Source organism: Molothrus ater, chromosome 10 (assembly GCF_012460135.2).
Source record: "Molothrus ater isolate BHLD 08-10-18 breed brown headed cowbird chromosome 10, BPBGC_Mater_1.1, whole genome shotgun sequence".
NCBI classification, from domain to species: domain Eukaryota; kingdom Metazoa; phylum Chordata; class Aves; order Passeriformes; family Icteridae; genus Molothrus; species Molothrus ater.
The window spans coordinates 9,454,759-9,468,799 of record NC_050487.2 but is presented as its reverse complement, the minus strand read 5'-3'; the positions used below and the strand labels follow the sequence as shown (position 1 = coordinate 9,468,799).

Genomic DNA, 14,041 nt, shown 5'->3' with positions numbered 1-14,041 from the left:
TACTTGATAGAAAAAATATTAACTTAGAGGTTAGAAATGAGGTAGGCATTCAAATAGTCTCTAATGCTAAAAGTGTAGCAGTGCAGCTGTGCAGTAGTTGAGCAATGGATGTAATGAAGTATCTATAATGGTTTTCATGGCCAGCCTCATCTTGCAGGCAAGCTTTTCCTCTTCAGGACAACAGAGGCAGAGCAGGTACACAAATGAGAAGGCATGCACACAATGCCATCCCAATCCCACCCTGCTTTGGCCAGTGTTTCTCATCCTAACTCTGTTCGAAATACATCAACTGAAATCCTGCCCTGTGCCTCTCATTCTGGACTTAATGCATGAAAATAGAGGTTAAATGGGCCCACGTGGGGTGAATTTTCATTTGATGCATCTCCCAAACTCTGTTCTCCATCACACTGCTCTATCTAACAAGGAACCCAAAGCTGACTGAGAAACACAGAATGACCTGGATTTAAGGGACCTTAAAAATCTAGTTCCAACCTCCCTGCCACAGGCAGGGATGCCATTCACCAGATCACATTGCTCAGGGCCCCATTCTACTCTAAGTCTCAGCTGCCTGAAGTCAGCCTAAACTCATTTTCAACAACTGAGCTACTTCAGTCTCCCTCCTCTCCTCACACTATTTGTATGTTTAGATTCTTAATTCAGTACCAGCCAGGAACAGGAAATGTTAATAATTACCCAATTTTCAATCACTATAACTGATTTTTCAAAGCAGCACATTCACGAATTTCCTCCCTTTATGTGACTAGAAGCTGAAGAGTAAAACTCCACGTGGGCAAACATCAAAGCAGCTCTGAAGCCCTGCAGAGCAGCTTAGGAAAACAAAAACCTGAGCTGCATCACTTGCTCTGATCTCACACCTCGTGCTCATCCAGAGTCAGAGCACACAGCTGAGGTCGCTGCTCTCTTGTGCAGTTCATTTGGGTGAATGTTTGCAATAACCACTCCAAACTGGTACGAAGCTCCCAGGAAACTGTGAGGAAACAGAAGCCTTAACAAATGGGAACAATCAATATAGAGAAAGAAAGGCTAGTTCTGACAAGGATTTACAGGACCATGTCACAAAGAAAGCCTTGGAATAACAGCCTGAAAGCCAGTGCAGAAGCACAGCAGCCTCTGCCCTGCTCTGTAGGATGTGGGGATGCCTTCAGGCACATGACTCCAGTGCTAGCTCCTCATGGAGTACAGAGTGTTTCTGTGGTGAAGAAATGACAGAAGCAGCAAATACAGCTCCAAAAAAGCTTCAGACCATTCCCTTCCTCTCCCTCTATAAATCCCTCTTTACTGAAAGACACAGGTGACCCAGACACTCAGTGTGCACAGTCACAATGAAGGATCTATGTGGTTCCACACAGCTGGATCGAGTGGCTGTCCTTCAACACCTTCCAGCTGCTTCAGAAAAGGGCACAGTGCAGCAGCCCAAGTGCTGGTACCCTTTAAATAGTTTCCCTCTAACTTCTGAGGATTGACATTGTATTTCACAGGGGTCTGCCAAGTGTTAAGGCACACAGTCATGTTATCCCACACAAACACAGAAAGGATTAAGGAACAGTCAGTGACAATTAGCAATGTTTATCTTTTCCACTGTTTCACATTCTTCATGTTCTACATCTTTCTTCAGTTTCTGTAGGGCTGTCTCCACTTTTTTGCAGTTTTTTTTTTTTTTTGCATAATGTTCTACCAATATTTTTTTCATTTCTGATTTGGCCTTAAAATTTACTTTTCTTTGTTATTTTCTCCCCACTTTCATAATTGTCTGTAATACATATTTAAAATGTTAAAAGCATGCAAAAGGGTTTTTAGAAAACAGGACAATAAGGACCAAGGTTTCCTTACCATATCAGATGAGTAGCCCAGCCTCCCCTGTCTATCACCATGTAAATCATGACATGTAAGTGTGGCAGTCTGGTCAAATGCCATGCTCAAATCTCCCAATTTAGATTCTTTATGGTGGACCATTTCAATGTAGAATTGAAAGACATAAAATGCCAGACCTGTATGTGTTTTCTTTAAATCTTAGAGTGTCTTCTACCTCTGCAATATCTGAACACAAAGCTGATTCTTGCTCAGGGCAGTAATCCCACAGGATTAAGTCATACTGTAAATACCAGACAAATTACAATTGGATTAGATGAGCAGTCTGTTCATTTACTCAACACAGCTGTACTCCAGAGTCTTTTCACTACTGTTGTCTATTTATAACATGAATGTGTTTTTCTTAAATAAATGAACACAACTTGAATTTCATATCTCTCTTGTTCTTACCATTTGTGACCAATAAGGAACACATTTCTAGTTACTAAGGAACAAAGACAGAGTGTTCCTTGAGAGGCCAACAAGGCTCCTCTCTTGGTACAGATCTGCAGGGCAAGATCTAGTTTAAATTTATCAGTGAAAAGTCCTTTGAAAATTTTGCATTCAATTTCAGTAAAGCAGAATTTCAGAATATAGCTAACATATTCTGGAGATAGGTTTGAGACAGCAGCACAGATATGCTGAAATTTTCCAGACTTGCAATATTCACAGCAGGAATTTCTCCAGGTTCCAAACTTGCTTACATGGTGAGAATACAAACCTCACAGAGTAGAACTAGTGTAGCATGGGATTTACAGGGGATTTCTGCTCACTTATGAAAAGGAAGCATATTTAATAATGTTTGGTATTACCTGCCAAAATCTTCCTAGCATTTCACTGAAATTATTTATAAATGTCACATCACATCCCTCATAATTGTTCCCAATTAGAAGAATCATCTTGTCTTTTAGATACAAACTTGCTTCCATCCAGCACACAAATCCAGTGTTACTGTAGTTTTACTACTGCAATCAATTAATGAAACCCTACTAAAACATGGAGCTGAGACTTCCATAAAACAGGATTAATGACTACAGGCCATGAAAATACTAAAGTCAAATTAAGCAAACTGCTGCACCAACTAGTATTCTCTTGCTAACTCTGTTCTCACCTTCACCTTCTGATTGCAGAGTTGTTCTTCCTGATGTGCACAGAGATAAATAAGAACAACACTGAGGCTGGAGAAGTAGAGCCAGTGAGTCAGGAGGGATGAGTTGTAGGGCAGCCTAACCCATTGCCACCAAGCTTCTCCATTCTTACAGGCAGGCATGTCCTCACTCAGCTGCAGAGGTGAGGCAGACAACTCTGCCCATGGAAACCTAGAGGGGGTGTCCTGCTGAGCACCCTGAGCATGCCTCAAAGTGCTGTGACCACACTGCGATGGGTGACACAACAGAGTGGCACAAACACAACCAGAAACACAGTGTGGAATTCACTTCCCTTCCGCAGTGATGCGGTAGCCTGGAAACCAGAACACTCTCTTTTATCAGGAATAAACCAGTGCAGTTTATCATACTTAGAGCTGTCAATAGCTATAATATAGTACCTACACAAACATGAGATCAGCTGCTCTCCAAAGACAGCTTTTTCATTAGGCAGGTGTCAACAATTCAAAGTCATAAACAGATTTTACTGGAGTGGAGGAGAAAGCATCCCAAGTCTGCTTTGCACTGAGACAGGAGGTGTTAGAACGACCTTCCAGTGCAGGACACCCACTGAACAGGAACATTTTTGCAACAGAAATACTGGTGCCTGGTTCTGCTTTCACACATGCAACTCCCGTTGATTTCAAAAGGAGTTTCCATATTTCACTAGCTCAGAAGTACATGGTGTACATGGTACAAACCTGAATGCATATGGAACATTGATTTATGACACAGCATATGACAAGTGAATACTGGCTTAAGGTTTTCCTGTACAGCCTCCTTCTGTACATTTCTTCCTGTGTGGGTTTATAGGTGCACTATAAGTTATGATGGTTTTCAGATCAATTCACAACACAACCTTCCAACCAGTTACACCAGTCCAGCTGAAAGAGATATTCCATGGCACAGCATGGAAGGAGAGGGATGGTTTACACAGAATCACAGAATCATTCAGGTTGGAAAAGCCCTCCAATATCATCAGACTTAACCTTTGCCCCACGCTTAACCAAAGTTAAGCTGGTACCTTTAGTTGTCATCATATTTTCTAGGACTTCTGGCCAAGTTAAGGGCAATCAGTGGATCTCTGCAAATAACCCTCAACAGCTACTGTTTGGTTATTTTGCTACAAGCTGCTTAGCATACATCAAAAAAGGAAGGATGTGACAAGGGTGGAAGATTCCCAACTGACATGGAACCTTTACAGCTGTAGAAAAATTAATGAAAACTGACACTTTTTGCAAGACCAAGCCATGAATTTTACTTCTAAGTGCAGTATGGATACTTAAAAACCTTAGAAATATAAGAATATGAAGACTAAAGCAATAACAATTTTTCTTTTCATTACAGGAAATTTCCATAAGGAATTCAGAATTCTGAATTCAGAGTTATTTAATTTTTGCAAGCATTTGATTTAGAAAAGAGTAGCAGATATTATTACACAAAGATGAGGAAAAATGACATCAAGGACTTACTTTCTGCAGGTTCCTTAGATCTTCTGCCACTGGAGGATTTCCTCAGGAGACTTCTTCCTGAGGTGAAGAGGCTGGTTAGCTCCTCCAGAGGACTGGTGGGTGTCCGAGAGCGGGAGCTGCTCTGAGATGATGACCCGTAGGTGCTGACTGACACACTGACCATCTTCCCTCCTTCTTGCAATGTGTTTCTGGCTGTAGAATGAGGCACTGATGGAGAGCTTCTTGAGAGACTTCCTGAATGTACAGAGTCATAAGGTGGAGGTCTTTTGAGGCTTAAGGGGGTAAGAGACCTACCCATACTGACAGGAGAAGGTGAGGCAGAGTGACTTTTAGGATAGCCATGTGGAGACTGCGTTCTGTATAAGGTAGAAGGATGAGGAGGTGAGGAGGTGTGCCCAGGGGTGCTAGTTCCATGAGATACTGTCTGGTCTTTCTCCAGTTTTTGATGGCCTGGTGTATGAGGTGGCAGTGAAGATGGAGAAGCTCCAGCTTGCTGTTTGATGTAAGACACATTTTCTAGGACGGGAAGCTTTGTGACCTCTAGTGGAGTTAGAGGAGACTCGTCAGAATTCGGGGAACACTGCACTGGTGCTGGTGGGAACACTAGCAGTGGAGGTCTGTGAGAGAGCAGGTTTGGAAATGGTGGGGGTATGTCACAAAGCAAGCCCTTGGGAGTAGATGGCACTGGAGACTTGGTGAAATCGAGGTCAGGCACTGTGGGAGTAGCACACTGAGAAGAACAAGTGTGATGGTCATATTCACATTGACATTTTGAGTCTTGGCCTACATCATCAAATATAGGGTATTTCATCTCCTCATAGACCGCTTCGCTTTGGTCATCCTCTTCTTTTTTGAAGTCTCTGAGAATATTCCCAACCATTTCAATATAAACAGGCTCCTCTTCTTCTGTGTCTGGAGCAGGACTGCTGACCTGCGAGAGCGAGGCATCCCTAGTGAGGGTTGCCTTCATAGGGCCATGCTTTTTGATATATGTTTCATCAAAAGATGTGCTTAGCTGAGTGTTTGGGTTTCGTTTCGGCTTAGGAGGTGGAATCTTCTTTGTGTACTCATCACTGTGAGGTCTTGGTTTGGCTGACACTGAAAACAGAACAGAACACAAACTCATCAGAAGCCTGTAACACACCTTGTCAACCGGGTCTCTGTTAGAGTGCCATAATTCTGGAATGGATTTCCTGGGATCAGCTTGTTGCTGGTTATCTCTGGTATTACATCAATAGAACACTATAAAAATAACACTCAATTCAAAACACTCCTAGACTTCCCCCAGAATGCTTTGACACTCCAGGATTAAGTAACTAGTGAACACTTCCCTTCCTCCGAGACATCTGTTCTTTCCCAAACTCTTTGGGACAGGGGACTTTCCATTTTTAAATATTCTGCTTTTCAAATATCACTGTGGGATTTTAAAGACCCAAAGAGTTGCGAACAACATAACACTAAATATCAAAATGAACTTCTTCTGGCTCCAAGAGAGCAGTTAAGGTTCTGGACAGTCATACTGGAATGACAGTGAGGTAACTCTGCAGTGACAAAGTGATGAATCAAGACCTTTCTATTTATAGTAACTCTTGCATAAAGCACCACAATTGTCTCAGCACTAACAGAGAAGGAAATACTCATACACAAACTGTAAAATCTGCTGTTGGGATAATTCTAGTGATTTATCTGGACTCTATTATATTGTTAGAATCTAGTTAATCTCTTAATGAGATTTCTGTGAGGTCAAGGAATAACAAAGTATCTCAGAGATTTGGATCCTTTCTACACTGGTTACTTATAGAAACCTTGTCTTTGAAATTATAAATCAAAACATGGTGATGAAATTCATTTGAAATGAGAGGTCAAGGGTTTCTTGGAAATTATCCTTTATGAATAAAACAATAAGAAAACTCATGCAAACTGCATTTTGTTCACTTTGCGTAAAGAGCTAATAAAATATCTCATTAAATGTTAGGGTTAATAAAATGCCTCATTAAATATTTAAGTGAAGTCAGCTTTTATCCTAAGCAGACTCAACAAACTTGTTCAGAAACAAAATTTATCACATACACTAAACCTAGCTTATGTTTCTAGAAGGTAATTGATACCTCACTGGTAAATTCCCCAGCTCAAACAAACAAACACAGAGACCTAAACTAGTGGCCAGAATGGTAGCTTTCCTGCCTTTCCAATTTTTGTTGCTCCTTGTAATTCACTACTGCACATCTGCCAGTTTGAACTCAACAGTCAGAGAAATCTCCAGACACCTTCTGCTGACCCACCAGCAAACAGCCAGCAAATGTCTGATGCTAACCCAGGCAGGCAGCACTCACAGAGTTGAAACCTCTCTTTTAGAAACAGCCATGAACACATTCCTGAAGCCAGCAGTGAGGCAGTGCTCTGCCAGCTCAAAGACAGCATTTTGAGTCTAGAGGATGCTGGCTCAGAGCTGGATAAAAGCACCTGCATTAAAGCACCTTACTAACGTGGTTTGGTCACTATCAGAGGAGGACTCAAACAGTGTTATCACTTTGTCAAACTCATGCTTTGATCTGCTAAATAACTTCTGTTCAATTCCCACAAGATGTACCAGTAAAGGCAGATGATAAACAAGTTTTGTTCAGGAATAAGGAGCTGTGAACGTGTACATGTACAAAGTAATGAGACTACTCTTTGCTAGTAGCATTTGTTTTAGCTTAACACATAACTAAGGTACAACAAAGCAAAAAGGAGATAAAATCTTGCCAGAATTAAAAGGAACAAAAAAGACTCAAAAAATTATATTATACTTTCATGATGGTTCCAATTAATGTGTTCCACTTTGCAGCAGGCTAGGGACATGCAAAAGCTACCACCGATAAGAGTGTTTGGTAGCTTGATAGTTTTTCACCATGTGGATATATCCTAATGCATTTTAAATTTGTCTTTTTAATTAACCCAAATTAATTTTCTTGAATGTATTAGGCTAGACTTTTGGGAATAAGATGTAGGCTACCAGAATCATTTGGGCTTTGCAGAAAATATTACTTATGATGTATTTGACAATACTGGCAGATTTTTCTTGCCTGCTTCCAGCTAAATCACTATTTCATTTCTGTTTAGTGTCTTATTTTTATATTATGTTTTTATATATTCTACTAGCATAAACTTGATCTCAGTCCTCTCTCCAACCTCTGTTAATCTGATTTACAACCCTGTCAAAAGCAATCTTATTCAGATTGCTGTCATTAAAATGAAGAGACAGTCAATGAAACTGGCACAAACTGCCTGATCATTTGTGAACACGTTGTACATGACCTGAACTCTACTTCAGCTACATTTGAAAGTCCTGTATTTTGTAAACACAGGCTTCTCACAGTCTTCAGTTCCCTGTGCATCACACTGCCATCACTAATGGATACCTGAGAAAGGAACATTTCCTGCTCCTCTGCTTCCTCAGATCCCTGTTCCCAGTGCTGCCTTTTACATCTTCTGTGCCACAGGTGTCACGCTGAGAATGGCTCTGTCATACAACCACAACCGCACTCTTTGATGTCTTTATCTGGATGCATGTTAATGATCACAAAATAATCAAAAGCTGAGTTACTCTTGTGCTGTGGTCATTCAAGGCTAACGGATATTTTTTCTAAAACCAGTCAAAAGTGGTCAAAAGTACTGTGTTTTTAAATTGCTAGAAAAAGCATATTCTCTTCTTCCCTCATTCCATTTTCACAATTTTTATCCAGCTGAAGAGGTTCTACTACACTGTCTAAAACTGTCCTTGGGTGTTGGAGTCCTGTATACAACATCCACAGGTTATTACATTACAAATGAGGATATGAGAAATGTCAAGGAAAAATGATTGACATTCTGCCATCCAGTTTTGTATTTTTGCATGGGTTGAAATTAAGTACCACAATGACACACAGAGCGTCATCTGCCATTGCATGATATGTAGCACTAGCCTAGAATATATTGGTGACATTATCAACAAAAAGGTCAAATGACCCAGTTCTGCTGTATGAGACGGTAAAACACGACAAGGTGATTTACTTTCCATTTGCTATTTAAAGCATTTTTCCTCTGCTGTAGTTTTTTTTCTAAACCATCTATTTCCAGGGTGTGTTACTGAGATCTTTTCCCCTTCATGACAAACTGGGCTTTTCAAACTAAAATTTTAAACTATATTGTTTAAATATTTTACAAACCTTAAAGGTTACCTCCTATTTGGTCCTCAGAGCATGAACATCTGCTGCTATAAGACTCGCTAGAGAAAATACACAGGTAAATGGATAGACTTAATAACAAAGAAAGCTTTTTATCATTACTAGGAGCAGAGGAACTGTTCAAACCCACTAGGACCTCCCTCAGGTGCAGGAGGACATTAAGGAGGCAAACTGAATTATCTTTAAGAAGTCTGTGGTGCAAGACACTTAAATGTATTTAACAACAGTTTCTACTCTGAAACACAGCTCCCTGGCAAGGGCTGAACTCTACAGCACACCTGTTAATGGAATACGAACCATGAACTACTGCTCCAGCCCAGAACAACAGAGAAAAGTACCAGGAATCCTGCAGCTAAACAGAGCTGTGCAAAGTCCGTGAAAGAAGCAGGAGTATTTGTGCAGTTCCGGTGTTACCAGCATTTGGCAGGGATAGATGTGCATGAATGCAGAAGCCCTGGCGAAATCCCAAACCCAATGAAAGGAAATTATTTGGCAATCTCCAGAGAGGAACAGGCAAGATTGCTTAAAGTGCTTGACATTTATCAGGCAGAAGAAGCATTCGGTGCCTGCTGGGAACATAAACTTCTATGGAAAGTGAACCATGCTGGCATATTGATGATACACATACTGCCATGTTGTCTGCTCTAAACATGGAGTAATTAAGTGCTTTCCAACATGAATTACTATGTCCTTGATGAAACTGTTGCCTGTAACTTGTATTGAGACTCTGCCACTTGTATGCATCAGACACGAGTCCTGATCCAAAGCTAAGTGGAAGAAATAAAAGTAAGAATTGTTTCTTTCCCCACCAGGTGCAGCTTTCCTCAAACATCCATCTCAGAGTATACCACAAACGTCTTGTGAGTGCTTCTATTACAGACACACAAGCACAAGAGAGCACCTTGCCTGTGGGGAGGTTGAGCACAGGGGACGTGCTCAGGGGATGATGCTCAGCACCTGCTCCATGGTCCTCTGTCCCCACGGGAGCTGCCCTGGGAGCTCTGAATGCTGTGCCAGCACCTCCTTGTTTGCATCAGAGCCATCCCAGCTACCACAGCTGATAACCTGGAGGCACAACAACCCTTGCAAACAATCCTGCTGCTTGAGCAGGAACTCTCTGTGCTCAGCAGGGCACTATCCAAGCAGCTATCTGGCTCTAACAAGCTTTAAGGGAAACAAGAGATGCAGCTCTGATAACTCCAGGTATCATCTCAAAGCAAGAAGCACAGTGCTTAAAATAGCCTCATGGAAGCCCTACTGTATAAAGAGAACATGACATTTTTGAAATGAGATATTTGTAGTGCAAAGGTTATGCATAACTTTCAGACATACCCAGATAATGTCCCTTTCATAGTCAATTTTGGAAATAGAGAATGGCTTCTCGTATTATCCTTCTGAAGTATATTTTTATTCTTTAAGGAGAGACTGAAATATGGAAATATGTTGTTAGATTGTTGTTTATTATTTGCTCACTGTATAAGGAATGAGTGAAAACATCTAAAAATTAAAATTTGCTATTTTATATTGTCTTTTGGGTATTTTCCAGTTTTTGCATTCCACAGACCAGTCCAGTGAATTTTTCTGTTCACTGTAACAAATGGAATAAAACCACAAACAGGAAAATTTTTCCCTTTCAATTTCTACAAGAAGCTATAGATTCAATGAAGGAATGATTTGGGGCCTAAAAGTGCTTCTATTGGGTTAGATTTCATTATTTCTGTAGATAAAGTTTGAATAGTATTAGTGAGACTGATTTTTAAAAGACACAGTTGTCTGAACTGTGCAAAAGATTGACACCCAGGAGACCTAAGTTTACATCATCTCTTTTCACAGGCCATGGGGCTTCACCTACCATTTTTCCTCCTAATGCCACCTTTTGATATTTCTCTTCCGCCATGTTAGGCTCCAAGGGATTTTACACAAGGGTTTAATTTATTTGTTTCTATCAAAACTTGCACAGCAATTCCTATAATTGGAAAGCAACAGTAGAAAACAACAACAAAAAAAGATAAATGTAGTTATTGGTGACATGCAGTGTTGAACATGCATCTTTTCTTCTCCAAGAAATATTTGAAGGCAAATATTCCTACACTGTGAACAGCCATAAAATATACTCACAAAGATGCATCTTAGCAAGTGATTATTGAAACATCATCAACAGTTTGAAGTAATATCAGAGAATGCATTTCTCTCAAGAAAAAAATCTGGCTCTCAAAATAGCATTGTCCTCGTGACACAAGGCCCTTCCCTGCAGATTACCTCCTCCTTTCCTAAAAGATGCTCTAAAAGAAGGGAAGAACATGGGAGGAATAAAAGATCCATCTGATTAATTCAAACAGGCAATAGGTGGTTTCAGCACAATGGTTTCAAACAGCACCTATTTCTTCCCCCTCCTGAATTTATTAGCTCTTACTGGAAATTATTTGGGCATTTAAAGAGGACAAAACTATACTGAAAATGGAAGGACTAAAAGTCAGGGTCATAAAATAATGCTGATGTGCTACTTGCTTGTCTCAAGGCTATGATTAAGGACACTTCCTCAAAAGTATTCAGGTCCCTTTATTTTGGCTACGACTTCTTTTGGCTTTTAAAATGATTGATTTCTGCTCTAATTGAAAGTGGTAGAGAGCCTGTGGCTCTGGGAGTGATAGTCCAGAATTAAACATCAGTACAAAAGAGAGCAGAATCAGGGCCTGCAGCTAAAGCCAGTTCTGCATTGCTCCAGCAGTACAACCCCTGCAGCCGACAGGCACCATGGCTGGAGCTCAGGGCCACAGAACTGACCAGCCCCAGCACCACAGACTCTGCCCATGCCAAGGCTGCCATACCTTCCTGGGGCTCACAAAAGCCAGCCCAGGGCACCAGTGCCTTGCTGCCAGAGCTCTTTCCAGCACAGCAGGGGCTGCAAGTCCTTTGCTCTGCAGCATCAAGACAAGGGCAGACCCAGAGGTGCCAGGATATGCCAAAATCTTTGTAGTGTCAGCATGGTGCAGAGATTCCCTACCCAAATTGCCACATTCTGGAGCAGACTGACTTCCAGGTTTTCCCTTTCACAGCCCTCACTGTACCTGGACCTGGCCAATTAGCCTTTCCTAGAGTGCAAAGATCTCCAAAAACTTATGAAAAAATTACAAAGTGAATGTCTCATCCTGAATGCCCAGCCTTGTGCTCTCCTATATTTTGAATTTCACATTCTTGTCTTTTAAAATAATGAGTAATTGATGTCCCCTATTTTTCCAGATAACATTGAATAGGCAAAGAAAAAAAGAAAGGTGTATTTGGGAAATAATGACAAATTATTTGCAATCAAGCTTTTCTGTACTATTCACTGAGGCTAAAAGTTATTGTCAGATGGCTCAGGCCTGGTAAGGCAGAAAAAGCAAGACTTTGGATGATTAAGGAAAGAATACTCATTTGAATCATCCTCCTTTTACAGGAAAACTGATGTGCTGAGTGCAAGTGGAGGCAAATGAAAATCTCACAGTAACTTCTTTTGGGTGACTCTCTGAGTATCCTCTGATGGATACACTCTGGGTACCCATCTAGAAAAATATCCTTCAACTAATATGAACAGACACAAAGGGACAGATCTCTGGCAATGCATGGGTTTAAGTTATAGAAGTTCCAGAAGAGGCTCTGAGGACAGAGAGGTGGGAGGATTACTGGGGAAAGATCCTCATGCTGCCCACACATGCAATGAGTATTTTTGAAGTTCTGGTTCATTCTGAACTCTGCAATATGCAAAACAGGTTTTGCAATCAGTGTTACAGTGACAATAAAATTTTCTGTAACTCTATATAGTCTGGAGGAATTCTAGAGAAAGGCAATTGGTATGGAAATTTCTCTATCACAAGCATCATTAGTGAAGAATGTGGAAACAGAACTAGTGAATCATGCATGCAGACAAATTAATTTACAAAGTCTCTGTGCCTGTTTGTTGGTGTCTCTCATGCAGGAACCTGTATGGAGCTGGAGTACTGAGGGGTTAAGCATGTTCACAGCAGAGTACAGCAAAACAGTAAAACAGCCACAGAGCAGAAACATCAGGAAAGCCCTTCTAGTTTATAGCACTATTTATGGAGTCATGACTGTCAGTGTGAAAATGAAACCTGAAGAGTTTGCTGGTTTACTGTGAATTAACTGCTGCTACTCTGTTCTTATAGCTCTCCACAAACTGACTGCACTTCACACAGAGAACAATGGGTGACACCAGCCTTCCCCAGCCCCCAAATCAGCATTTTTGTTGTGGTACAGTTCTCATGGAGCTGTCACCCTGCACTAGCTGCCCCTTCTCCCTCTCTGCAGCTACCCTGTATCCTTAATTATCTTATTCCTTAAGTATCAGATTCCCTGACTACCACACAGAAGATGGTGATGCTCTGGGCTTCTACAGGCTGAGCCAGGGGATGGCTCAAGTGCAGCACCACTTCTGTTGGCCTGCAGAAAGAAAAGCTCTCTCCTGTGTCCAGAAAGGGAAGCTTCCAGGTGGTGTGTGAGGAGCTAAGTCCCACCAAGACATGCCCTAGTCACCTACATGACATGAACTTGGTGTGTAGAGGACACCACAACAGCAGTGACCCTTTGAGGGCTGAGCTGCTTCTTCCTGTCCCCTGCTGCCCAAAGGCAGTGAAGGCCTCTGTGGCATTATCTGTTGATGCTCCTGGTAACAGAGGCAGACCCCAGGCTGATTGCAGCTCTGCCTTCCCAGGATCAGCACTGCTCTCCATTACTGGCTCTGACAGCTGAGGGCAACAACCTGGGAAATCATTTGCTCAACTTTCATGAACTTCTTGGAGAAGGTACACCACAGGCTCTCTGACCCAGTGCTCACAGAGACACTGAATGAAACAAATCTCTGCAAGACTTCCTCGCTCTGGGGGATTTCTAAAACCAGGACATGCACCCAAATAGTGGATTCCAACATTATTTACTGGAGAAATGGTAAAAAGGAAAATCAAGCTACATTTAGATAAATGCTAAATGAAACAGGAAGTTTAACTAACCTACTTTATTTATCTAGAAAAATGCCTGTATTTGCTCACTTGATTTGTTGTTTTGGTTCACAAACAACCAGACCAGAAGTCTAGCAATTACTATATGCAAAGACTTGAATAATTTATCCAGAGATATGAGACTCCTCATTTTTCAGATCCACAGCAATGCCTATCTTCTATTTACAGCTAACATAAGTAGGTCAAATGCATTATTTGCTTATATAAGTAACAATCTGTTTGCTGAGCTTCTAAAATAATTGCAGCCCATTAAATCAAACTGGCAGGCCTACCAAGGTGGTATCGTGCAGAATACTGGGCTCTGGGGGACTTCAACATGAGATGTGCTCTGTCCAACT

The 14,041-nt window shown here is 41.2% G+C and overlaps 1 protein-coding gene across 3 annotated transcripts in view; it reads right to left on the bottom strand.

The window, feature by feature from the left end:
* The window catches only part of NYAP2 (neuronal tyrosine-phosphorylated phosphoinositide-3-kinase adaptor 2), a 136,663-nt gene that overhangs the window by 47,703 nt on the left and 74,919 nt on the right, over positions 1-14,041 (bottom strand). For all 3 annotated transcript variants that reach the window (XM_036388404.2, XM_036388405.2, XM_036388407.2), the window contains one exon: positions 4,487-5,584. In XM_036388404.2, coding sequence (XP_036244297.1) covers positions 4,487-5,584 — 1,098 coding nt within the window. The remainder of the gene's footprint in view (positions 1-4,486; positions 5,585-14,041) is intronic.